Below are 26,737 nucleotides of genomic sequence, written 5' to 3' on the forward strand. Positions count from 1 at the left end.
CAACCGGAGCGGGGCGCCTGGGTGGCTTAGTCGGTTAAGCGTCTGACTTTCGCTTAGGTCATGATCTCACGGTTCGTGGGTTCGAGCCCCACGTCGGGCTCTGTGCTGACTGCCAGCTCATAGCCTGGAGCCTGTTTCAGTCTGTGACTCCCTCTCTCTCTGACCCTCCCCTGCTCACGCTGTCTCTCTCTCTCCTAGAAATAAACATTAAAAATTAAAAAAAAAATTACAACCGGAGCCTACACCTCAATACCCACATGTTGGTTAAAACCGATAGACATTCACAGCAGCACTCTCAACAATAGCTAAAACATGGGAAGAGCCTAAGTGTCCATCAATGGACAAATGGATCAAGAAGATGTGGTTTATCTCTACCATGGAATACTACATGGCAACGAGAAACAATGAAATCTGGCCATGTGTAGCAACATGGATGGACCTTGAGGGTGTTATGCTGAGCGAAATAAGTCAGGCAGAGAAGGACAAATATCATATGTTTGCACGTATAGGAGGATTAGGAGGAACTTAACTGAGGACCATGGGGGAGAAGATGGGGGGAGGTGGGGGAAAGGGAGAGAGGCAAACCATGAGAGACTCTTGAATACTGAGAAACAAACTGAGGACTGATGGATGTTGGGGGGAGGGGGGAGATGGGCATGGAGGACGGCACTTCTGGAGATGAGCACTGGGTGTTATATGGAAACCAACTTGACAATAAACTATTTGTAAAAATAAATAAATAAATAAACTTTAAAAAAATTTTTAATTAAAAAAAAAACCCGACAGACACTTCTAAATTCCTTCTATTCAAATGCATCTCGACTGTTAGGGAATAGAAAGCTTTACTTCGGGTAAAAAGAAAACACTGAGGTCAGCTCTTTTACTTGATCAGACCCTTACCCACTTTCTCATGAAGCCACGAGGACTTTGTATAGGCGGCTATGAACACAGCCTGCACTTTCTCTGCTCGCTTGACGAGCTCTAAGACACAGTGCATTGACTCTGCCTGTCCTCATCCTTTCTGCCAGGCCGCCTGGCCTCCTGGGGGCCCCCTAGATGACAGTCTGTGAGCTGCAGCTTCAGGAACACTGATGGAGTGCCAGCTCTTTTCTCAACACTGCAGAAACTCATGTGCTCCTCTCAACGGCCCTATAAGGTTGGTATTATTAACACATCCATTTTTCAAATGAGGAAACTGAGGCCTGGAGAAGCAGAGAACTTGCCTAAGGTCCCACCGATGGTGAGAGAGAGCTGAGCTCAAACCAGGCTGTCCAGCACCTGGGCCTGGGCCTCGCACCGCCATACCACAGTCCTCTCCTGGGATCAGAGACACGACAGATTTAGGTCTTCGTTTATAGCAAGCCTCTTTCCACTTGTGACTGGTGATTCCGACTTCTCAGGTGATGAGAACCGGAAGAATGGAGACTTCACTTTCATTCAGGATTCTTATTCTCGATATTGTAACATGCGACATGTGGGGCTAGTTTCCTGTGCCTTAAAAACATTAAGCTTCTGCCCTGAGAAATATGCTTTACAAGGTGCAGAGAAAAGACAAAGTGAAGATGGGACTGAGCGACAGTTCTGAGATAGCACACTGCCACCAGGCCTGGGTTTTTTCTCTGGGAGAGCTGACCCACAGAGCCCGGAAGGGAAATGTGATCCGGGAAAAGCTCTCTGGCAGCCCGTTTGTGGCATGTTAGGAAATATGGTGCGAACATTCAGGCTTGTGAACATTCCACAAGCACCCATGTGGCTGTTTAAAAATTCCCCTTCCAAGACGGAACCAAGTCCTGTTCAGCATCCAGTCTAGTACTGAAAGCCCTCAACTAACATTCTTTCCCCATTTTTTTTGTCAAGAAGTTGGCTTCTGCTTAAAGATTGTCATATGCAACCTCTGTACTTCATCTTTGTAAGAAGTCTAGTCTCAAAACTATTTTAATTAAGACTGGCTACATTTTAGTTAAATCATTACATTTCCAGGAAGTGGTTTATATTATCCCAAAATACTTTCCAATGGGAAATCCTGACTTTACCTTTGCAAGCAATCAGAATCATACACCACATAGTAACAACAGTCCACACAGAAGGGGTTAGTTCACGTGTAAATATGAAGGGGCAACAACCCATCTGGTCACACAAATGTTCAGTAAGAGAAAAAGGCCGTGTCACAGCACCACTGCTTCAGGAGTACGTTTCTCAAACTAACGTGCCCGTGAAAAATACATTAACGCTGGTGAGCATCTTCTTTTGACCCCAAAATATAATTCAAACTTCCCCTTGCTACACAGAAGCCTTGCTTTTCCTAAGGATACCTCTCCCAGACTCGCTCAGTATGAAATACTTTAGGACATCCTCAAATGAGCCACAAAAGCGAGCATGCATGGATTAAGGGGAAAGTTCACGTTCACAGCTTCCAGCTGTTATCTTTCCTCAAAGAACGCTTGTGTGCACACTGTGAGATCTAATAGTGTGTGCATGCATGTGTATGCGAGAGAGAGAGAGACAGAGACAGAGAGACAGAGATAGCCCGGGAGTGGGGCTGCAGGCCCAGGGTGGGGGCCAGGCTCGGAGAAAGCCGGGGACTGCTTGCTCGGCCCAATGCACAGGGGCGAAGCCTGAATGTGCCCGCACGAGCCGCTGGTCTACTCAGCATGAGCACAGGCGACAGATGAACGAGAGGAGCAAACAGGAGGAAAAGGCGTGGGTTTAATCAGTACAGTTCAGAGTTATAAATAAAAGTGTCTCGGGGCGCTTGGGTGGCTTAGTTGGTTAAGCGTCCGACTTTCGCTTAGGTCACGATCTCGCGGTTCGTGGGTTTGAGCCCTGCGTCGGGCTCTGTGCTGACTGCCAGCGGAGAGCCTGGAGCCTGTTTCAGTCTGTGACTCCCTCTCTCTCTGACCCTCCTCTGCTCATGCTGTCTCTCTCTCTCTCTCTCTCTCCTAGAAATTAAAAAATAAATAAATAAATAAAAGTGTCTCACATATGTAAGTAACCAGAGACTTAGGAGAACAGTGAGCGATTTGTAAACATAAATTCTCTAGATCAATTCTGATTTAAACTAAGAAAAGAGAACTAATGATTCAACTCTACATCATCCTTTCAGGGTCTTAAAAAAATCAGATCATGGATTTGTATGTCTTAAAAAAGGGGGGGGGGGACTTCCCCAATTGTGCCAAGCAGGGGATTTTGGTTCTTTAAGGACGAAATGGTCTCCGAGCAGATATTTCTATTTCTGAGAATGCAGTATAAACATATTTTTGTTTGACATACAAGCATGGCACTTCTGAACTGTAGTAAACCTGTTGTCAACTGGTGAGCACCTACAGTCTGTGGGGTGGGGGTGGGGGGTGTGATTCAGGGGCTGCCTGGGAAGGAGGGAGCTAAACACCCACGTAATTCTTGTGGAAAGAGGCTGGGCAACAGCCTGCCCCTTTTCCTTGGAGGATCCTCTAGCAGTCCGTTCAGGAAGACGAATGCTCATCCTTCAACTGATCACTGACTACTCTCTCACCAAGTGGGAGACAGTGACACTGGGGAAAGTCAGAGCTGCAGAGAAAAAAGGGAAAGGGGAGAGCAGGGCAGAGAACAGAGGGAACCAAGGAGGGGCAGTGCTGTGTCCTGTATGCCTTGAACAACGTCTGTTAGTGCGCCGCACGCAACAGACCTCTTCACCCGAGCACTAAACTTTGCCAACCTGCAGAAAACAGTGAGATTGTTCGGGGTTCCATCTGTTCGATGGAGCTCTGCAGCTTTTTTAAACCCAATGGGCGGATGTTAAAGGCTTCACCAGTGTGTCCAGATGGGGCTGGCCATGTGAAACTAGGATGTCATTCAGAACAGTTAATGACCCACAGCTAGTTCTCAGAGAGCCCGTGCTCAGGGAAAAAAAGATGAGTTAAAACAAGAGCCAGTCCCTCTCCACCGTAAGAAGTAACTCTGCAGGATATGGTTCTGCTCAGAGTAAGATGAGTCTTATTTCAGGAGCCTAGAATTATCTGGGCAACAACTAGATCAACTGTTGTTTGTAAAGTACTTGTTTCTTAAACGTTTACGCTCGGTGTATGTATGAACACACATACGTGCACACGAGGAGACCTAAGAAATTGAGCTCATGTCAAGGTACCTCTTAATGTCAGCCAGCTCCAACCTACAAGGGCGAGCACAGAGGACATAGTGGCTGGAAGAGTCAACTGCAAGCTCTGAGAGGCAGTGTCGTGCTCTTCCCACACAGCCCAGACAAGGTTGCTACCCTGACCATGCTGCAATTTTACTTCTAGAGGCGTCTGCTTCCAGAGCACTTTGTGAGAATGCAGAAAATTGAATGTATCACGTTAAAGAAAAAAACCTCACCACCTAAGTTTACAAATCTGCTCTTATGCCTATTATGTAAACCCGAAATTTTCAAAAAATCTTAAAAAGAAAAGAAAAATCTCTGTTCCCCATGGAGTGGTCTCTCTTGCAAAGCACATCCATTTTTCTAAGCAGGATTTTCAAACCTCTTTACCTGTCATGTTTATTTTCTTGAGCTGCTCGTAGGAGCTCTTGTATGTTTTTGGTGATCTGTTCAGTTTTCCGGATGACATCTTCCGTGCTGGGGAGGAGGGGGCTTGGGGCTCCATGGGGTTCTGCCGTGTCTGGTACCGAGCCATCGCCTTGCCACACCACACTCCTCTGCCTCCCCTTTCTGCCTGACCTGCGGACATTAAAGAAGTGCTCACGAGCTGCTGCTCTGCTCCTAGGAGCCATGGCATGTGCATCTGCTGCTGCATGAGCTGGCTGCTCTTGTGGTTTCCTTTATCCTGTCTTGCAGAGGACTCACGGTGAGGCCGTGTCATCAACAGGCAGCCACAGCTCACGGGGTGGCCCTTTCATTCTACCATGGGGCTGGAAATTATGACTCCCAGAGAAAGGGTAAAGATGGCAGCAGGGAGGAGGTGCTGTCATAAAGCCATCCCTAACCCAGCTCGTATCTTTGGGTACAAGCGTAGAATGTGACCTAATATTGACATAAAGTACTGATTTTAATCACATTACAGACACTCAGAGACATGTGTGACAGGCCCTTGGAGTAATACGGGTAAGAGGCTAGACTATGAACTCATGCATCCACATTTCATGACCTTATGGGTCTGAACACAGGAGACTCGCGGGGGATGAACTGTGTCCCCTGGGCATGCCTGCTAGGTCTCGGGGTCGAGAGCCCGCCCAGGGCAGTCCTCCCACAGCTGTACCCCGTGTCGTCCAGGTCTGTGTCATTGGGGGTGTTGTCATAGTCACTTTCAGGCGTGCTGTTCTGCTTCTCCAGCCTGGATGCCTGAGAGAGAGAAAGGCAACGCCCATTAGTTTTGAGCACAAGACATCTGGGACCTTGCCTAGGAATCATTACCTGTTAGGCCACGGGGCCTTGGTGCCCCAGGTCTCACCTGGGACAGGAGCCAACTCTTTATGGAAAATTTAGTAAAAGATGAATAGTAGATCCAGAAATGGGTTCTCTCTTTCTTGGCACCATTTTCTTCTTAGCTCAGGGGCAACACCATAAACAGATCTTTGGTATAAACTAGCACAGACATGCAAGGCAGCAGACCCGTGTTTAGTTCTCTAAGGAACACGGAGTTGGACTATGACATAATGCACAGGCCGGCACTTACATACCTACAGACTGCCGGTGCTGGAGGCCTGCTGTAGACTGTCTAGTCTAATACGGATGAGAGGATGAAGGGCCAACGAGCTGGGGGACAAAGCCAGTGCCACAGAGTCAGCAGAAAGCCAGCACTGAGAACCTAGGTCCTGTCTCCTACTGCCTGCACTCTTCCATGCCTGGTGCCCTGAGGACTGTCACTATTGCAAACATTTAGGGCTCTCCAAGAGCTGCCCTCACTGACAGTTTGTACGAGCCACACAAGAAAACCAGTATCATTAACTTATTGCTGCTTGTTGTTTGTGAACGAAAACAGGCTAACCTGGCACGACACTTGGTTTTCAGCCACTTCTATGTTTCCTGAAAAATATCTATCCCTTAGAATACAAATACTTAATGCAATTGTGGAGACTAGAAAACGGGGCACAGATTCAAAAGAAGAAACCTAAAAAAATTTTGGGCAAATGGCAGCCTGGCAAAGTACAGAGCCTTCCAAGGTGACAGAATTTGAAGGAGAACACATTTCTCTGAAGGAGACTAGGTTAGTTCTGGAGTGTTTAATAAACATAATTTTCCCTCAGTATTCATTTTATCCATAATGCTTGAGAATTTCTTCATCTAGAACAGAAGTCAGTGGAAGCTGACTCAAAACCTAACCTGATTACCTTGCAAAATACAAATATGAGCTATTTCCACCTTTATACTTGAATTTAATCCAAGTCAATCATGTGACTAAGGAATTTTATCGATGCTGCAATAAAATGTGGCTAAAGATTCAGCTGTAAGCTAAGAGCCTTGTTTGCACCTACGGAGACCTTATAGCTTCATCCAAAAGAATGGCTACCATAGAATAGGCCAGTTTAAGAGTCTATAAGAAGTCTAATGGGGCGCCTAGGTGGCTTAGTCGGTCAAGCGTCCGACTTTTGCTTAGGTCATGATCTCGCGGTTCGTGGGTTCGAGCCCCGCGTCGGGCTCTGTGCTGACAGCCAGCTCAGAGCTTGGAGCCTGTTTCAGTCTGTGACTCCCTCTCTCTCTGACCCTCCCCTGCTCACGCTGTCTCTCTTTCTCTCCTAGAAATAAATAAAAACATTAAAAAAAAAAAAAAAAAAGTCTAATTATTTGCTCCTTGCTGGTAATGCTGCTTGGCCCTCTGAAGGCCAGATGCAGATAGGCAAGGCCGCCAGCCCCAGGGTGGGCTCCAGCCCCAGAAGACTCCTTATTCACACCACGTTTCGCTTTACTCTCCCCATGGCCTCTCCTCCCCCTCCCAGGGCAGGGCTCCCTTCCTCTGTGTGCTGAGGTTTTCCCACTTTTCTGAGGGCTCTATTTGGTTCTAGCCACTCTAACATAAGACACTTGCTAGGCTCCTAAAATTCAACGTGAACTCACTTTTCCCACTCAAAATACATCTGGCAAATGATTTAAAGTACTGGCTTGGAGCCATATGGGGAGTCTGTAAAGCTAAGTTCTAGAAGATCTGCAACCTTCCAGATCCCTGGTTTTACATCTCCTACCAGTAAGCAGTTCTCCTTCAACTGCTGCCTTACTCGGACCTGGCTTTATGAATCCATCAGTGAGTTACTGACCACTACGAGTGTAGCTGGAAGACCAGAGCTAGACATTGTACCTAGTGCCGGGAACGGGGACACCAGGCTCTTCCAGAGGTGATCTAAAAAAAGCTCCCCCAAAACAAAGATACCCCATCTTACCTTTTACAGGGAATGTTTAAATCTTTACATTTCTTTTCCTTTAGTTTTTATATATGCACATACAAGGATGGGTGTATGTGCGTGCGTGTCTGTAAACACACATACGCACGCACATACATAAATGTAAAAAACTTGCATTTAAATAATTATTCTAGAAAATTCATCCAGAGCTGCTCCAGTGGAAAAATCTAGAAAACAGAATTAAACCCAGAAAATCTCACATTTTTATAATCAATCCTTTTGCTTTCCTTGAGGTAAATGTGATAATTACAAATCAAATGCATTACCCCATGATTATCAAAAGCACCAAGTCTCATTTAAACATTTTAGAAGAGTAACAACTCATATATCTAGTCAAAGTACTCAGGAAATGTTCCTCAAGCACAGAAAACAACACATGGCAATAACCATCCAGGAAATCAGTTACTTACGGATTCAATCTTTCATCGTTGTCAACAAAAGCATAGGACAGGATTTCAAATTAGCCAGCATTTGATTTTATGAAAATTATTGTACACATGCAGAGCTAAGATCAAGACCTATTAGTTCAAAGTGCTGCTCTCTCAAAGCTGTTAATAGAAAAGTTACCTTCTAGCTGGTGCTGGTTCAGTGTACTGAACAGATGTGCAGTCATCTCTGAATACAGACATGCCATAAATACCTCATCTCATAATAAAGCAGTCAGGAATAACCAAGATTATCAGTTTCCATGACGTAACTGTTAATCTTGTATAAAACGCTGTCTCAGCAAGCAGTCCTTGGAAGGATTCTCAAAACTACTAAAGAAGACAGACTTTTTAAGACAAATCTCCCAGTGGGAAAAAGAGGTTTACTTGACTCTTATTTACAATTTTCAATGGTGAGGTTTCATTTCTATTTAATTGTCCCTTAGTTTCACTGAAAAAAAATAATAAAAACTTCAGAATTGCTCAAAAGACTCAGTATTGTACATTAAGAATTCTTTTCAATAGATTACCTCCAAGTGCGGAAGAGAGCCAGCCATATGGCACTGGCAGTGGGAAAGAACGTCTCTTGTCATTCCTACTGATGTGGAGGGAATGGCAAAAGGCCCAGTGCAAACTCCACCCTGTCTGTGAGGGTGGCGCCTCACGCACAGCCACCTTCCCTCCTCTCCGACTGGTTACACTATCCTTCTGTTAAAGAAAGAGTGAGCCATGACCTGAACTCAGGTCACCAAAGCCTGTACTCTCTCCACCACGATACCAGCTTGCCATCCTGTACTCTGTGCAGGAAAGGACTTTTCTTTAAAGTTTTTTTTTTCTTTTAAATTTAAGTAATCTCTACACCCATTGTGGGGTTCAAACTCATGACTCTGAGATCAAGAGTTGCACACTCTTCCCACTGAGCCAGCCAGGTAGCCCAGGAAAGGATGTTGTAAACTGACAGTGCCTTTGGGAGCGGGGAGTCCCTAGGACCCTTTGACTTACCAAGACACTGGGTGTGGAGGAGGTGCTTAATAAACACTGCTGCCTGCCTATTCTAAAAGGAGTTTACCTGAATCATGTGTGGTTATTGGGAATGTAAATTATACATTAGCAAGCTGGACTAGACCAACTCACCAAGTGAACAGCTTCATACTAACAGCTGCCTACACCTCCAATGCTGTCACGTGTTGCAACCCTGATGTAGGACACAGGGACTGCAAAACCTGGGTGCGTCAGGTACGGCGTTCACATAAAAAATGTCAATAGGTTAAAAGAAAAAAGTAAAGCATGACGATATCTTACTGTCTTAGTTGGCCCAAATATCTGATAACTGTTGCTCTGGACAAATTTGACATTTCTGCCCTGCTACGATATTTAACCAGCAGCCAGCTAATTTTCTGAAGGTTTCAAAAGACCGTACACTCCAAATACATGTTATATGGTGAACTGCGAACACTGTTAAATATGAAGTAAAATTGAGCAACGTGGGGTTAGACAAGAGGGAGACAGCTTCGGACAGACATGCGTGTGTGCGTGAGCCCGCGGGCCGCTGAGCTGACACCCAGGGGAGCACTGCCTCATGCAGGACAGAAGGGCAGTTAGTGGAGGACCAGGAGGGCCAGGAGGGCCAGGAGAAGCACAAAGCGCCCAGGAGCACTGCCCCTCCTCCAGAGAGCAGACCGGTGAGAGTGTACTTAACCCTTCGGGTGCTTTCATCCCTCGACCAGGAAAGTGTGGAGGGGAAGGAAGGCAGAGACGAAGAGGAGGTCACAAGCGCACTCCTCCCGATCTGGAAGGGGAAAAAGAAACACGCTCGGGGAAAATACAAAACAAACAAAATCCCTGCCTCCTACCCTGGCTTCAGCCTGGGGTTTCCTGGGTCAAAGAATTCTAAACAGCAACTCACTAAGTGAGATCAGTGCTGAAATTTCTGTGACAGGCGGGCTGACTGACATGCTAGCTGATGACAGGTCTTCAGAAATATTTATTCCTTTAGTTAGATGTCTCCCCAAAATTACTCAAAATTTATAAAGCTACTTTTCTATAAGAGAAAAGAGAACAGCTAGCATAATTTATTAATTTTGTCAATAGTTTTTTTTTTTTTTTTTTTTTTACAAATAGTTTATTGTCAAATTAGTTTCTACATGACACTCAGTGCTCTTGTCAATAGTTTTTTAATGGATAGCCTTCAACAAGTATTTGTTTTTTAATTAGGACACACATATATGAAATGAGAAACTTTATAAAGGGTTAAGTTGGTTTATGTGATTAATATATTCTTCAGTACAGATATAGAGCTTTTGCAATAAAGTGACATTACATTCTAAGTGTTTCTAAAATAAAAAATGTGTAGCATGAAAACTGACAAAGCTGCTTTTCCTAGCTTTTGTTTTCTGCTAAACAAATAGAAAATTCTTTGGTTAGTTCAATGGCATTTCCGTTACACCAAATGTATCAAATCAATTGCCTTAGAATGTTTTGGTCCAAACAACTTAAAAAGCTAAAGTAAAGGAGTCCTAATTACAATACAACCACACTGAAATTTTACCACACTAAAGCTTGACAAAATTAAACTAGGGCTTAATTTCCTAGACCATATCCTTTACTTTGCATTTGCTCTGAGAATTTTTTGGAAACTCCTATAAAATTTGAAGAAAGACTTCCACATTCAAAAATGATAAATACTACTCTCTGAAAAACTGGAAGTTCCACAGGTCTATAGCATATTGTCAAAACATGGGATTTTAAAAAATAAATGAATCTGAGACAAATGTGATATTTGAAAACCTCACAACACAATACTCATCCCACTGTAAAATAAGAATGTTAACAGACTGCAATGGAACACAATCTTTGGAATACAATCCTTGTAAAATCGGTGTAGAATTTTTACATTTCATTTGTGTGAAATGACAAAGCCACATTTTCTCCACCAAGGGGACAAGGGGGGTGCAGAAGTTAAGCAGGCAGGCTGACCACATGCAGAGCCTGCGTGGAGGCCGGGAGGCTTTCAGACCTCCCCACTGGGAGGAGCAGAGAAGGTACCTTGAATTCTAAGGGCTCCATTTCATAAAGGGGCAAGTGCCTGTCTACCTCAAAGAAGACGGCACTCTTGCTGGTGACCTTCACGATTTGTTTTTGTTTTTAGAAGTGGGGAAGAAAGCTTGTTACAAAGAACGTTCCAGTACTGGCTGGCTGGGAAAGATATTATGGACATGAGGGAGAGAGGAGTCGGGGGAGGGGGCCGAATAAGAGCCAGAATCCCGAACTTTGCTGGGAAACCTTTGGCCAATGGCCCTGTCTGCTTGTGGGAATACAACAAGCAACTGTTGACATGTTAATACAGCAAACACAAGGAACACTCTCCTAGCCCAATTTGGCAAAGCAGAGGCACGAGCATGTGCAGGTTTAGAAGAGAGAGAGCCGGGGTCAGGCTGGACAGAGAGTGAACAGCGGAAGCGCCAGTGCTGTTACTTACGTGCGCAGGGAAAGGCTGAAGTCTCGTCCTGCTCTCTTCGGGGTGGTTCGCTTCTCCCATTGGGAGATACGGTTTCTGACCTGATCCCGTCTCGTACATGGACATGGGCCTACTGCCCCGGGCAGACGGACGTCGCTTTAAGGAAGAGTGGTTGGAAGTGTCTGTGTACTCAGAACCAGTTTGCACCTGATATATATTGGTTGTGGCCTGTTTCCTGAGGTTCGAATTTTCACTCTGGAGTGTTTGAAGCTGAAAGAAATGTTTGGCAGTGGGACGGTGTTTTTCTATAGCAAGCAAAAAAGCAAACACCAAGTAAACGCATACAACTACCAGCTTTAAACAGTAAGAACAGTAACAGCTAGCTGGGTCGAAAGTTATAGGCAACTACAAACAAGAATCTTTCTCCCGTAATGAGGGACACGCAATCAATTCACTTCATCACTTCAGCAAATTAAACAGCGCAGTTTCTCACTGTGGCAAAGTTACAGTTTGGACTCCTCAAAAACGAAATGTCTAACCACTTAGAAACTGGTCTGGTGGGCCTGGGAAATGTCTGTGGGCAAGCTGTACTCTGGGGTATTCTTGTTTCAAGCAAGAGCTTGAGATCACTAAGATGTCCCTTAGGTAACTTGCTTTTCAAATGAGCCCTGAGCAATGTGCAAATGCAAGATGCCAGCAGACGCCAAGGAAGCAGCACAGATGACTGGGGGGCTTTGCAAAGCAAGAAAGACAGGGAAGTTCAGCTTATGAAAAGTCAGATGAGCTACTGCTTCCCAAAAAGCCAACAAGGAAAATTGTGATCAACAAATTTTTATTACAGAATACTCTTGATATTCCAAACAATTTAGCACTTTTTAAAAAAGAGAGGGAAGCGAATCATGGGACGTTTGCTATATTAACATATCACGAAGAAAACTGGAGGCCTATCAAACTACGTTAACATCTTCGTCTGTATGCTCCACGTAGCACGTGTTCCCTCTGGTGACCGGTCATCTTGCAGCCAGGGCCGGGGTATCTGGCCTCGCTCTCCTTTGGCTTTTGTCACTCAAAAACGCGACCATGGCCGTGTCAGCTTTAAACACTCTAATCTGCCTGGCACCACCCTATTTTAGTTAGAGGCTGTCACTTGGAGACCCTGATTTCTCTTTCCATTCCTCACATGCAGGCTGCTTCATGGTGTTTGCTGAATTAGAGTTAGGGGATCGGCAAGGAATCGTGTTACTCCTTAGCGTCTGGCATTTCAAACACAATTAATTGAGTCCAGTCCTGCACCGTATCCTTCCTCTCTGGTGCTCCTTCATTGTCCACGAGAATTTATAAGCTGGGGGTGGTGTAAGTTGAGCTGTCTACTCTTTGACAGAGACTGTAAACTCTGACCAAATTCCCCACCAGGGCCAAGGGTTAAGTCCGCAAGCAAATGTATTTGCACCAGGAGATCTTTACTTTTTCAATAGCAAGCCCATTCAGTGTTAGGAGTTACTTTCAATTTTTATTTAGAAAGCACCGATCTGTGAACAATACACCAATAGTGGCTGCTCCTCTTCATTAATTAGCATCTTTTCCAAGCAACTGTTAAATATGAAAGATCAGATACAAATCATGCTACTTGGTCAACTACAAACATATAAGAACGTTTACCTAACTGTGAAACAAAACCAACACATCTTTGCAAAATAAGCAAATTCTACGTTCTTTATAGGAATAGTGCCAAATTTCTGTGACAGTCTGACTTACTGCCTCAGCCACAGAAACACCCTCATTTCATGTTCTTTTCCATGTGTGATCCCCTAAAGAATGACACACAGGTTGCTTCCAAACCACAAAGGCTTTCAGGGTATAACTTCTATCTGCGACTCATTTTGCAAAGAAAGAACAGCTGCAAAGTGATAAGCAGCCATTGGAAATCCCTACATTCCAGGACAGAGACAGGCATAAGGTGCCTGGCCAAATATTTATTTGGGAGCCTACATCCTAAAGTGAAATGGACACAGGGCAGGGAATGAGAACAGACACATGCCCCTCGATGAGTGACTGGGGTGTCTGGTCACGTGCCTGTCTGTGTAAAAACCTTCCCTCCGAGTTTTTTAGACAAGGCCTTGAAACCTGAAACTTCATCTTAATGCTTTTCATGCCTCTAAAACAACCAGCATGGATTTTACTTGAATGTGTTTTGATAAGCACAAGTTCCTTGTCTCGATTTCAAAAAATTTTAGCCCTCTGTACGTAGAGAGATGTTCTAGAATAAATTTGATTGATGCGATCTTAATATGAATCAGATCACACTTTTTTGTTTGGAAGGAGTATAACAATAATGAAAAATTATAGATAACTCAATAGTTCCAGACATCAAGAGCATTTCTAAGAATTGAGGACATAATCCATGAGCAATGGCAAATAATTTCACTCTGCATTTCTTAAGGTTCAAGACATTTGTTTTCAAAGATACGAGGTTTATCTCTGGTGATTTCTATAAATACTAAAGGAGCATTTTAGGAAAAAAAATAAAAAGAAAAAAAGGTGATGCTTAGCAGACTGACTTACACTGGCAAAGTCGACATGTTTCAGAAATAGTCACCTCAACAAAATCATTAGTTCAGTTAACGGTACAAACTATAATTCATTAAGCAGAAAATACTTCAGAAAAGACAGAGGAAGTGCAAGCCCTGTATGATTATACAGCAAAAGGGCTCTTGGTCGGCCTTGCTCACGGCTGCACACCAGCCCTAGACAGGGCCAGGCTGGCACAGAACACGTGCTGGCTTGAAATCTGGTTGATCTTGAGGCAGTATGGTAGGTTCGGAGCCATTTATCTAAAAACAATGGTCTAGATCTCAACATCAAAAGAATCCTAGACCAAGCCCCAGGTGAGAGTGCACTGCGGTGTCTGTCCTTGACAGGCAGACAGGACAGGCTTTTTGCTTCTTCGGCCTTCCTTTAGGGAGCATCACTGGAAAGGGCCCAGCCACAAAGGGAGCAAGCCTTGTCTTCTGTTCTTGATAATGATTCTGAAACACTCCTCTTCAAATGACAGAATTAAGTCACAGACACATACTTTGTTTCTGCTTAAGGGAAGTGTATAAAACCTCATCTTGTAGAGAACTGAATGATGGGGACAGCATCCACAAAGTCTTGGGCAGAATTGAGAATTTTTAAAACTTCCTTTTCTCAGCCTTCTCGTAAAGAGTTAAGTACATAATCCCCCACTTAAGCAAATTCCTTGCTACTACTAACTACACCCCTTTTAGGGATTAATATGTTCATATATCTCTCACTCTCCCCAAAAGCAGCGAACAGACGAATAGGGTTGTCTCTTACTAGTGAGCAGTTCTTGCTCATGCGTATGAAAAAATGTCTTCTTGTATTTACCAAGTGCCTACTCTGGGGCAGGCGCTGCTGTAGGCTCTGAGGCTCTGAGGACATCAGAAATCAGAAGTACCGGTGGAAAACAGAGCAGTCGGGGGGAGGGGAGGGTGGGGGCGGGATGGGCTGCTGGAGCTGGTGGGTAACAACTGACAGTAAGTGAGCAGGGACGGCAGCCCCTGCACGGAGTGCTGGTCAGCACAGACACCTGTCCAGGGATTTTGTCTGCTCTGTCTTCACGGTGCAATTACTCTTTAGAATGAGCAATAGCAAGGATTGCATCCCTGGAGGGGCATGCAGATTCTCAGGGAGCATGGAATAGTGCAAGGGTGGCTGCAACTAGGTTGTTACATGTCAACTATTGGGAAACTCACTCTGGATTTATTTCCCATCAAAACCACTTCGTCTGAAATCCAAATACATACTGCTTCCCCAAAAGACAGTTTGGCCCAAAGGATTTTAGGTCTGTTGCAATAACTTGCTTTTTTCCCCCTCTGCCCACAAGCACCGTGCCTAGGATTCTTCCTTATGCTACAGGGTTAAAGAGTCAATCATCCTGGCATTTATTGACATGTTACCTTTTTCTGCATAATTCTCAGCTCGTCACTCAAGTTGTTATTCACCTTCATTAGCTGTTGTATCTTGGCCTCAGAAGCCACTAGAGCGTTTTTGACCTCCATAAATTCCTGCACAGTGACTGGTCCATCTGATAAATCTGAATCTAGGCTCTAAAAATAAATTGGGGAAAATGTTCACAATCGGAGATGATGATAACATTCAAGACTCACAGCTAAAGAATTTCTAAGTCTGACCATGCCAGCTGGACTGCAAAGTTAATCACACCAAATCAAGCCTTTGGGGAGTAATGCAAAAATAAAACATAAAGGTAGGGTTACCGTAATACTTGAAAAATATTAGAGTCAATATTTCCTAACAGAACAGGAGGTGTGGCCCTAAATCTAGTCTGAGAATGACTCTCTCAGTGCATTTGTTTGGTATTGCCTGCCTTTCTCTTGCCCGGTCCTTTTCCTTGAAAGGTCTTATTTTTAAGTAATCTCTGCACCCAATGTGGGGCTCGAACTCACAACCCCAAGATTAAGAGTCGTATCCTCATCCAACTGAATTGGCCAAGTGCCTTCCTTTTCTTTTTTAAAAATTTATTCTAGAGGCGCCTGGGTGGCTCAGTCAGTTAAGCGTCTGACTTCGGCTCAGGTTATGATCTCACAGTTCATGGTTGGAGCCCCACATTGGGCTCTGTACTGACAGCTAGCTCAGAGCCTGGAGCCTGTTTCGGATTCCATATCTCCCTCTCTCTCTGATCCTCCCCTGCTCATGCTGTATGTGTCTCTGTCTCAGAAATAAAAACATTAAAAAAAATTCATTCTTTCAGTAATTCCTTCATTCTAATCTATTTGTACTGAGCATCAGGCAGTGTTCTAGGGACTTGGGATATGTAAAAAAAGAAAACAAAGATTCTTACTTCCACAGTGTTTACACCCCAGCAGAGAGAGGGACAGAAGATGAAAGGTGCTATGGAAAAGAGAGAAAATGGAGCAGGTGGGGGGCCGGGGAGAGATGTAGGGGTGAAGTTGGGTGCGTTTTAATGAGACAGGTGGGATAAGCCTTTGGGTAGATGAGACACGAGTAACAGCTGGAAGGACATTAGTCGAGTGGCTGTCTGGAGGAGGAACATTCTAGCCAGCGGCAGAGCCCAGCTAGAGGGCGCGGATGTGCAAGGCAGAGAGGAGGAGGCCAGTTGGTAGGCTCCTGTCTTGACTTTGGCTTCTGCTCTGACTGAACCTGGTGCTTCAGGGATACTGGGCAGAGGCAGATCAGATGGAGCAAATGACCTCTGCTGTCCTTTCTGCAACCCCTGCATCTGCCAGTGGCACCACCCTTCATATAGTCATGTGAGCTGGACAGCTCTGGGCACATCCTTTTTAAGTCCATCCCCGTACCGCACACGTCCAACTTATCGCTGAGACCTGTTTGTCTTCCTATGTATCCGTCTCAAACGTTTGCTGAGCCCCTCTGTGGGCCAGATCTGGGGCAAGTTCCTGGCAAATCAGCAGTGGGTGGACCGGCAAGACCTCTGCGCTTCTCTCTGCTACCATGGCTTCCCTTCCACCCAGACTCTCTCAGCACAGGGCCCACAGTGGCCTGCATCAGCTCTCGTCGACACCTCCAGCACTACCCCAGTTGGGTTTCTCTTCTTCCTCCACTCTCTGACCCACCGAGAACACTCACTCCTCCCCAAAGAGAGGAACCAAAATTGCTGACCTCAGCCCTCCTGCCCTGCCTACAAGCTTCTCGGGCTCTGTACTACCGCCAAGGTGTAGACTCTTCAGTCTGGCATCACATTCCTCCGTGGTGTGAGCCCTGCCCTCCACTGCAGCTTTGAGTCCCACTCATTTTAGGCTGTCCCTACACACAAGTGGATCCCCCCAGATGACCTCTTTCACCTTCCTTCTGCCTAGACCACCCCCTTCTCTGCCTCTCCACATGCCTGACCCCATGTATCCTTTAAGGCATATGTATATTAACTGCCACCCCACTTACACAGCCTCTCCGGACACCTGTCCTCAGCAACAAGTTGTGTCTCCTTGCACACCCCTACTCCCCGGCTTCTGTTTATGCTTCTTTTGACACTCTGTACCACTGAGAGCAGTTCTCCTACCAGGCAGGGACAGCCTCACAGGAAAGGGACCAGGCCTCATTCGGGAGAGTATTATCCAGAGAAGTCACTCAGTAAACATTTGTTGGCAGAATAAAACATACTGGTCTCTCCTCACAAGTTTTATAAAGTCACAACTGAAGCTGTGATTCAGCAATGGACTTAGGGACACGGACCCCCTATTTACCTCATTGTCCAAGCTGGTGGTGAGCCTAACATCACCTCCAGAGCACTTTTCCCAGTGGCTTACAAATAAGGCTATTTTGCAGGAGGAAAGATTAAAAAAGAGACATTCTCCCATTCTGTGTGCAACATGTCACCTCACCTTCTGCCTGTTTGCCTTGCTTGCAGTCGCTTCCAGATCTGTGTCTTCATCTGAGGCCACGCTGTCATAATCCGGTTGGTCATTGTCCTGACTCTCAATGCTGTGCTGGTTACTGATTGTTTTCAGGATGAGCTCCACGTTGTCTATCAATAGAAGCAAATAACTTTTCTTAGGCTTAAAAAACCTTCCTCCCCCCAAAATCCACTAGGAGGATTTTTGGCTTTACCCATTCAAAGAACTAAAAGAAAATGGCAGAAATAGCAATGTTATATTCACACCAAAGTAAGAATCACACAGCAGGTTATCAACCAGAAAGGGCCTTACTATCAACCACATGGAGGTATTTAAGCATCCCTGCAGGCCACTTAGTAAATGTGGGCAAATTAATTAGGCAGCTTAGGAAAGTACTGTTCAGATTGAGAAGGCAGGCTCCCAAGTTTCTCGTTCTTCCAAGAGACAGCGCACAAAGCTTAGTTCCAGCTCATGGAAATAAAACTATAACTACTGTAAGATTAACTATGATTCCATTTTAATTGTAACTTGTTTACAAGGTAATGTCATGGAAAAGGAACTGTTAAATGGAGCCTAGTAAACTTGGTGCTCAAAGAGCAGGCTCCTGGCATTTAGTCAGATGACTGCCAGGGAGGAGAAAAGGACCCAGAGACACACAACCCCCATCCCAGGAAGGTATGAGCTACAGAAAGCAGACTGATTCCAGATTCTAACGCGCTTTGAAGAAAAGATTTCACAAATTCTCCAACTCACTCCAACTTCTCTCAGGCAACTCAAGCTGACCTCTGATTTCCAATGTTGCTTCTGGTTTATTTCTGGGTGATAAATTATGGTTACTCAAAAAGAATTTTAACTTTTTAAAATTTTCAAATTAATATTTAAAATATATGTATCATCTGACTACAAAAATAGTATTCAATGCTGGGGCGCCTGGGTCACTTAGTCAGTTGAGCGTCTGACTCCTAATTTCAGTTCAGGTCATGATCCTAGGATCCTGCGTTGGGCTCTGTGCTGGGGCCTGCTTCGGATTCTTTCTCTCCCTCTCTCTTTCCCTCTCTCTCTATTTCTCCACCCCTCTACCCCACTCATTCTAACTAAAAAACATATAATAATGGAAAAGAAGCAATACTCAATATAGAATAATGGTAATCACTCCTAGGCATTAATTTATTTTGGTCTATACCCTTCCAGTCTTTTCCCTAAACATATACGTACAAAGAGTCAATTTCATTATATAAGGTTGATATAGAAAGTTGCCATGAAGATTAAATTAGCAAATCTGAACCACTGACCATTGTTCCTGTGGAAACACAGGGTTGGGTTCCTGCCAGCCTCTGCTCACAACATTTTTGTCAACCAATCAATACAGAACCTTACTTTATGGGTGTTTCTGTTTAAAGGCACCTTTTAAAAATATATATATATATTTTTACAGGCGCCCGGGTGGCTCAGTCCATTAAGCATCTGACTTCAGCTCAGGTTATTATCTCACAGTTTGTGGGTTTGAGCACCGCATCAGACTCTCCTGTCAGCACAGAGCCTGCTTCGGCTCTTCTGTCCTCCTCCACCCCCACAACTTGTGCTCTTTCTCTCTCTCTCCAACAATAAATATATACTTATTTAATGTTTATTTATGTATTTTGAGAGAGAGAGAGAGTGTGCATGCAGAGGGGCAGAGAGAGAGAATCCCAAGCAGGCTCTGTGTTGTCAGTGAAGAGCCAAAGCGGGGCTCAAACTCATGAACCATGAGATCATGACCTGAGCCAAAATCAAAAGTCAGACACCTGAGACGAAGCCACTGAGGTGCCACTAAAAACACCTTTCGAAAAAAAAAAATTGCTCCAGGCTCCATGCTGTCTGCACAGAGCCTAATGCGGGGCTCAAGCCCACGAATCATGAGTTCATGACTTGAGCTAAAGTCAGATACTTGACCAACTGAGCCACACAGTCGCCCCATAAAAACACACATTGTGTGGGGATGAGCACTGAGTGTTATGCTGAAACTAATTTGACAATAAACTATTTGTTAAAAAAAAAAAAACAACCACACATTGTTGGTTCATTAACATTGAACTCACAGCCAATAGCACTATCCAACTCACGTGTGAACAAGGCTTATCTGACATCAGTGTTTTCTCCATGAGGCACATCACAGCCTCCATGTGCTCAGAAGCCCCAGACAGCACGTCAGCACCATGCCTCGGGGTCGTTTTAAGCAGCAAAATCATCAACAAAAGGCACAAAAATGTAAAAATGTGGCACTATGTAGACCTAAAAAGGACACTTGTTAACAATATGAGAACTGAGATAAAAAGGTAGAGCATGGCCAAGTTCAGTTTCAGCTGGGCATGTGTGTTTTGGGTGACTCAAATATTTTGTCACTCTGCACATGTCCACAAGTTTCCACGGGGAGTCCTGAGAGTACTGATATTGAGGTTACAGATAAATTTCATTTAACAGATGAATTTGCAAATATGGGATCTGCAAATAATGAGGACTAATTATGTATTTACACAGTACTACCATGTGATGTATCCACTTGTACACGTGTGTGTGTGTGTGTGTGTGTGTATAAATGTTCTCCTTACAAAACTGCAATTATACTAAACCTTTTTTAAATAACTAGTTTATTACTTTATATTGTTCTATATTCTTTGGGGAAAAAAGTCTGCACTATTCAAATATGTGATTCTCATTGCTCTGTTTCTTGTTTTTAATGTTTTCAGTGTTATGCATATGTGTAACATCTCTGATTATTTACCCTCAAATTAGCTAGAAATGGAGCCACCAAATAGAAGAGTGTGTACATTTTGACATTTCAAATTTACGTAAAAGGACTCTTATCACTGCACCTTTGCCAAAATTTAGTAACTTTTCTAAAATTCTAAATTTTAGTATTTGCTTATTCCTGTTGAACTAGTAAAATCAAGAACTGATGTCAGTTGATGATTACTGTCTTTAGGGAATACTATACTAACTGAAAACTTAATTTTTATGGTCCATATTTCTTCCATTTAAATGCTTTATATTAGGGGCAGCTGGGTGGCTCAGTCACTTAAGTGTCCAACTTTGGCTCAGGTCATGATCTCACGGTTCGTGGGTTTGAGCACCACATCGGCTTTTGTGCTGACAGCTCAGTGCCTGGAGCTTACTTAGGATTCTGTGTCTCCCTCTGCAACCCCCCCCCCCCGGCCCCGCCCTGTTCTCTCTCACAAAAATAAATAAACATTAAAAAAAATGTTAAATGCTTTATAATAAAAAACATATAATGGGGCATCTAGGTGGCTCAGTCAGTTGAGAATCTACTCTTGATCTTGGCTCAGGTCATGATCTCACAGTTTGTGGGATGGAGCCCCATACCAGGCTCTGTACTGATAGCACTGAACCTATTTGGGATTCTCTCTCTCCTTTTCTCTCACTGCCCTCACTCCTCAACTTGTGTGCATGCACTTTCTCTCTCTGTCAAAATAAGTAAACTTAAAAAAAGTATTATAATTAGAAAAAAAAAAACACCCAGTAAATATAGAGTAATGGAGATAGGGGAAAAGTGTGTTCCTAAGCACAGACTCGGGACGCTGAACTACTGAACTAGATGCAACAGGGCACCTTGGAAATTGGGCTTGGTGCGCTCTACAATTTTAAACCACAATAATTCTTACTGTAGACATCTAAAGTTTATAGCAATAAATTTTAATTATTTAGAGCTTTGTTTTGTATGTAAGCAACAGCAGGTAAGCTGTAATATCAATCAAGAGAGTTGATCTTCTTATGCCCTTTAATAACATCGAAGTCAGACTTTTGGGTTAATTTCAGGATACAATTTGTTTTAACTGGGAGGGGTGGGGTGTTTCCAATAAGGACTGGAAGCCTGACAGACAAATTCTAAAACAGCTGTAACACTCTGGATGCAATTTATAGGAAGATAGGTGATCTAAGAGGAAGAAACACATAGGATAAATCTGAATAGCAGTTAGTAACATTGAAATATTTATCATTCATCAGGGCTCAAAAAAGATAAACTGTTCATTATGATTGCCTTAACCTATAATTTTAAATTTAACATGTGTGTCGAGTTTAGAAGACCAAAGAAGCAAACATTTAGTGGTTTTAAACAGTTACCTTTTGAACCAGAAAGAGGACTGCCTTGCTGTCTCCTCTTGGCATCACTGAGAATGTCGATGACCAGTGTGGCAAACTCATGGGCATTAAACCGAGCTAGTTTCTGTCTGCCCTGAATGAGAAAATAATTGGAAACACATTCCCATATGTGAAAACATATGCATCAATATTCACATAAAACCAGTTACACTATCATCAGATTTCAGCAAAGACTTCTGAGCATGATCAAAGTACCCCTGCAGGTTAATGGAGTCACACATCAACGTTTTCCTTGCAAGTAGTCTAGAATCATCTACATAAGAGAACCAGATACCATTTAAATCTCACAGTGTGTGTTTATTTCTGCGAACAAAACCAGAATGTTTCTACTTGATGCGTTTTTTTCCATTATCAATTCAATTTTAAAGTAGACCCAATAATGAAAAATTAATTTGGAAGAAAATTTTAAAATTTCAAGATAAAGTTATAAATGCTGGGACTGCCATTAATTGCCATTAATCAATAAACATTAAAAGGCCTTCTCAATTTACTCAACTTTTTCTTCCTGATGGATGCTTAGGCTGTTTTGAATTCTCTATTTTATACAGTGCTTTGAAGAAAATCACCGTGCATAAATCTTTGTATTTTTATTTTACTAACATATATACCCAACTAAAGATTTCTGATATGAAAGGATGGACTAAATATTGAGGCTTTTAAAATCAGTTAAAAAACTGATTTTCTGAAATCTACAGCAATGTAAACACTTAACCTGTAGCATTAGAAAACCCATTTCACTATACCCCTACCAGCTTCAAGTATCCTTTATTACATTCTTTAGTAATTTGATTGATGAAATTTTCATTAATGCCTTTTCTTTAATGCTTTCTTGGATTGCTAATACGGTTAAACATTTTTTCACATTTGTAAGCCATTTATATTTCCTCTGTGAACTGTTTTATATTCTTTGACAGGCTTCTATCTGCATTTGTTGCTTTTCTTACCAATTTCTTGGGCGTGTGTGTATATAAAGGACAGTTAACATTTTAAGTCAAACAAAAAATGTAAAATACCTGTCCTGGGAAAATGAAATACCATGTTATCAGCCATTCCCCAGATAACACTACTAGTTCCTCCTCAGCCTCGGCCACTTGCCTGATTCCGCGTTGAAGAGTACTCAGGATTGACCGGAAGGAAGGGGACGACAGTTGTCTCGGTTACCAGGGTGCTGTGGTTTTGCGTGGCAAGCCAGACTAGCCAGAGGAAAGAGCCAGAGATAGAATCTTATCACCACGGGTGCGCCACTGCCCCTCTGATGGCCGCGGCTCCCATGTCACGAGGAAGACCCGGGGAAGCACACTCCGAAACCAACACACACAAATGTAAATGACGACACACGCATCATCGGGACAGGAGAAATCAGGCAAGTAAAACACTGAAGTGGGCAGCCTGTCACTGGCCACTGACAACAGAAGCTTATTAGAAAAAGCCATGTGTTCAGTCACCTGCATCAGTCTCTCGCCTGTCAACTTCATCATACACGTCCATGGCAAGTTCTTCAAACAAATGATTACTTAGCTGCAAGTAAAAAAATATCAGGAACACAAGGGACAAGGATTAACACCAGGAGAATGAGTGGGCATGTGACTTATTCACCCTTTTATCTTCAATGTCTTATCTAAAGCCAGTGCTTAGTAAAATACCCACGGTTAAACAGACAATAACATTTCCAGAACAGTACAGCTCTGCTAGAAATTTCTGCCTCTCACAGCAGCCTCACTCTGATGTAACATGTAGAAAGGGGTGTGCTACATATAAAGGAGGTAAGAGGTGTTCGAAGGGAACAATCTCAGAAGTAGGGTCCAGTCCTCCACTCTTCACGGGACATCACCCTGTAAGGTCCTCCCCTTCTGCTCTTGAGTAGTTGCCAGTGCCTCCGAACAGAAAGGATCCTAACCCTTGACGGGACGGACATGCCCAAACATGCCATTTTGGAAAGATAAAACATGACACTGCACAAGCTACCACCCAGACTTCAGCAAGTCTCTGCTATATTCCTCAGTAAGCAGGCCTCCGATCCCAAAAAGAACCGAGTGCCCCCTCCCCAAAACAGCCTGTCTATACTCAGTACATTGTGCAGTGGTGGCCAACAAACCAATGTCCACACTGCCTGGCTGGCAGCCGCTGGGACGGGAAAGACACTTAGGGTCATCCCCAATCCAGGTGAGGCTAAGCCTCTGCCAGGGTGGCTCTAGTTCTCTGCTCTTTGCTTGAACTGCTTGGTCCCTTTTTAGTTGACACTGAATTACTTTCATTCCCAACTGTATTACTTATGTCCACACACAGTACCTGGCACAGAGATGGGCCTAGTAAATATATCTAGAACACATTGACCAGAAGGTAGTCTATGTGGCAATTTAAAACACTGGCTACACAGACCTCATGAAAGCTTGCTAAAATGAATACAATTGTTGGGTGAAAGAAGCAGGATATAAAATCCTATAATTATGACTGAGCTTCCATTCAAAAAAATGATAGGCATATGAAACAAGAATTAGAAGAAACAGGGGCGCCTGGGTGGCTTAGTTGGTTAAGCGTCCGACTTTCGCTTAGGTCATGATCCCGTGGTTCGTGGGTTCGAGCCCCGCGTCGGGCTCTGTGCTGACTGCCAGCTCGGATCCTGGAGCCTGTTTCAGTCTGTGACTCCCTCTCTCTCTGACTCTCCCCTGCTCACTCTCTCTCTCTCTCTCTCTCCTAAAAATAAATAAAACATTTAAAAAAAAAAAAAAAACTAAAACAAACCAGAAAATCTAAAGCCTGTTTATAAAAAAAAAAAAAAAAAAGAATTAGAAGAAACATATCAAAATACTGAGCCTGAATCCATTAAGAATACAGTGAATGAAAATGATTCCCCTTGTCCATCTTCCAAATTTTTTTCTAGTGTGGTGAATTTATATTTGTAATTGAAAACAAGCTCTGAAAGCATTTTTCTGGATAAGGTGATGAGGGCCTTGGGACCTGAATTTGCATCACAAACATCCAATCTCTTTCCAGCAAGGGGCTATAAGCTAAGGTTATTTTTACTAATAGTAACTACAATAGCAATAATGACTGAGGGCTTACACCTCAGGTACTGTCTACTGTAATCATATTCATACTCATGACACTTCTATGAAGACAGGAACTACTATTATCCCACTCTACTGACAAGGAAATTGAGGCCCAGAAGTTAGCAGCTTGCCTAAAGTCACAAAGGCAGCAAGTGATAGACCTGAGATCCAAGTTTAAGTCTCTCCAAATGTTAATGCTTACTAAGTCAAGAAACACATTAGTCTCATTATATTTTTCTCAGTTTCTTATTAAGGAGGGATGATCAAGCCGTGCCCTGTGAGGAGGAGACCACTGGGGGTGGGGGGGGATTGTCAATGTAAGGGCAGCAGCCTGTCTCCCTTAGCAGTTCAGAGCTGCAGCCACTGATGAATCATTAGCCCCCTTTCCGGGAGAGGATACCATGGCCCAGAGAGGCCAAGGAGCTTGTTAGAGATGAGCTCTCTACCTGACCGGTCTCAACAGCCCAGGTTCTTGGGATCTGTACTCAACTTTGTTCCATATTTATCTAGTGCCTGCCACATGCTAGAGATATTACAGACATAACCCCACCTTTATGCAGTTTTCAGCCTAGCAAATGTAGGTTAGTTAAGGGAGCCTGAGTATTATGTATAAGGTTTGAATTATTTATAAATATTTATTATTTTAACGCACAATTTTAAATGATGAATGAAATTGAACTTTTTTTTTTAATGTTTTATTTATTTCTGAGAGAAAGAGAATGAGCAGCAGAGGGTCAGAGAGAGAGGGAGACACAGAATCTGAAACAGGCTCCAGGCGCTGAGCTAGCTGTCAGCACAGAGCCCGACGCGGGGCTCAAACCCATGAACCATGAAATCATGACCTGAGCTGAAGTCGGAGGCTTAACCGACTGAGCCACCCAGGTGCCACTGTTTGAATTATTTAAAATAAAAATTGGCTTATATACTCTTAAGTAATTAAAATGAAATTACAGACTATTTAGTGCTACCTGATTCCAAAGCTTATCATCTTAATCATTCTACCATATGACCTCCTTAATTTAAGAAAGGTGATAAAACACAGACACACAAAACCACAGATACAGAACACAGAGACACCAGATTGCATAAAATACATTTATTTCGTATCACAGTTAAATATTAGTAATGATAGACTCACTTTCATATCACATTCAGTACTTAGGATTATTTGAAGCGCTAGTGAAGAGGGACGAGGAGAAAGTCATACATTAGGGGAGCTGCAGCTTCAGAGTCAGGTGTGGGCAAACTCCCACCTATACTGTCAAGGTGGTCAGGTATCAGTTACTTGAATGACAAAATGGCTGGACACTGGGAAAGGAGAACACTGCAGAAAGAGAGGATTCCCGAAAGAGGACCTGAAGGCGGCCTTAGAGAGTGTAAGCTCAAAAAGAAAGAAATGCGTGTGCTTGTGCAGGCACGCAGTGGGAACCGGATGGAAAGCAGGGCAAAAACTGAACAGTGAGAACTTGATGACGCCCTTCAAGGCTAAGAAAAGAAGTCAGGAATCTTGGTTTGGTCCAGAGGGCTGTTAAGAACAGCCCAAGGCAGGCAATCTGGTGGTTACAGTGGTGGGGAAGCACGCTGGTGAGGCTTCACTGTGGGGCCCCAACAAAGGGAAAGCACTCCCAGAGAAGCTGGCTGGTCAGGGTCCTGCCTAGCGCTGAGGTAGGCAGGCTGGAAAGAAGTACACAGACTGAAGTGAGGCTGTGACCTGCAGAGCTGGGGGAGCTCCGAGCGTGCACCCGGGGCGGGACCACCAGCCCTTGAAAGCATACACTTACAAAGCTCTGGTGAATGATGTGGGCTAAGCAAGGCCGTGATACTGGTGGCTGGGTCCCAGATGGCAGCGAGTGGAACTGCAGTACTCACCATTCCAGCATCAAATTG

General features: G+C 43.8%; 1 protein-coding gene and 1 non-coding gene across 15 annotated transcripts in view; both read right to left on the minus strand.

Annotated features, from left to right (window-relative positions):
- GIT2 (GIT ArfGAP 2) overlaps window positions 1-26,737 on the minus strand; it is a 51,616-nt gene that overhangs the window by 4,448 nt on the left and 20,431 nt on the right. For 3 of the 14 annotated variants that reach the window (XM_039243781.1, XM_039243700.1, XM_039244156.1), the window contains exons 10-18: window positions 23,246-23,318; window positions 22,896-22,993; window positions 21,762-21,873; window positions 17,631-17,773; window positions 15,210-15,359; window positions 11,272-11,520; window positions 9,493-9,582; window positions 5,232-5,314; window positions 4,505-4,693 (exon numbers count right to left, since the gene is read on the minus strand). In XM_039243781.1, coding sequence (XP_039099712.1) covers window positions 4,505-4,693; window positions 5,232-5,314; window positions 9,493-9,582; window positions 11,272-11,520; window positions 15,210-15,359; window positions 17,631-17,773; window positions 21,762-21,873; window positions 22,896-22,993; window positions 23,246-23,318 — 1,187 coding nt within the window. Of the gene's footprint in view, window positions 1-4,504; window positions 4,694-5,231; window positions 5,315-9,492; window positions 9,583-11,271; window positions 11,521-12,065; window positions 12,841-15,209; window positions 15,360-17,630; window positions 17,774-21,761; window positions 21,874-22,895; window positions 22,994-23,245; window positions 23,319-26,737 lie in introns of those variants that run through there. The other 11 variants (XM_039244083.1, XM_039244006.1, XM_039243854.1 and 8 more) reach the window with 10 other exon arrangements.
- On the minus strand, window positions 21,483-21,544 carry LOC120223582. Its single transcript, XR_005526345.1, has one exon. It is a non-coding gene; the product is annotated as a U7 small nuclear RNA (small nuclear RNA).

The sequence above is a fragment of the Hyaena hyaena genome, unplaced genomic scaffold (assembly GCF_003009895.1).
Source record: "Hyaena hyaena isolate Hyena2069 unplaced genomic scaffold, ASM300989v1 scaffold_0, whole genome shotgun sequence".
NCBI lineage: Eukaryota > Metazoa > Chordata > Mammalia > Carnivora > Hyaenidae > Hyaena > Hyaena hyaena.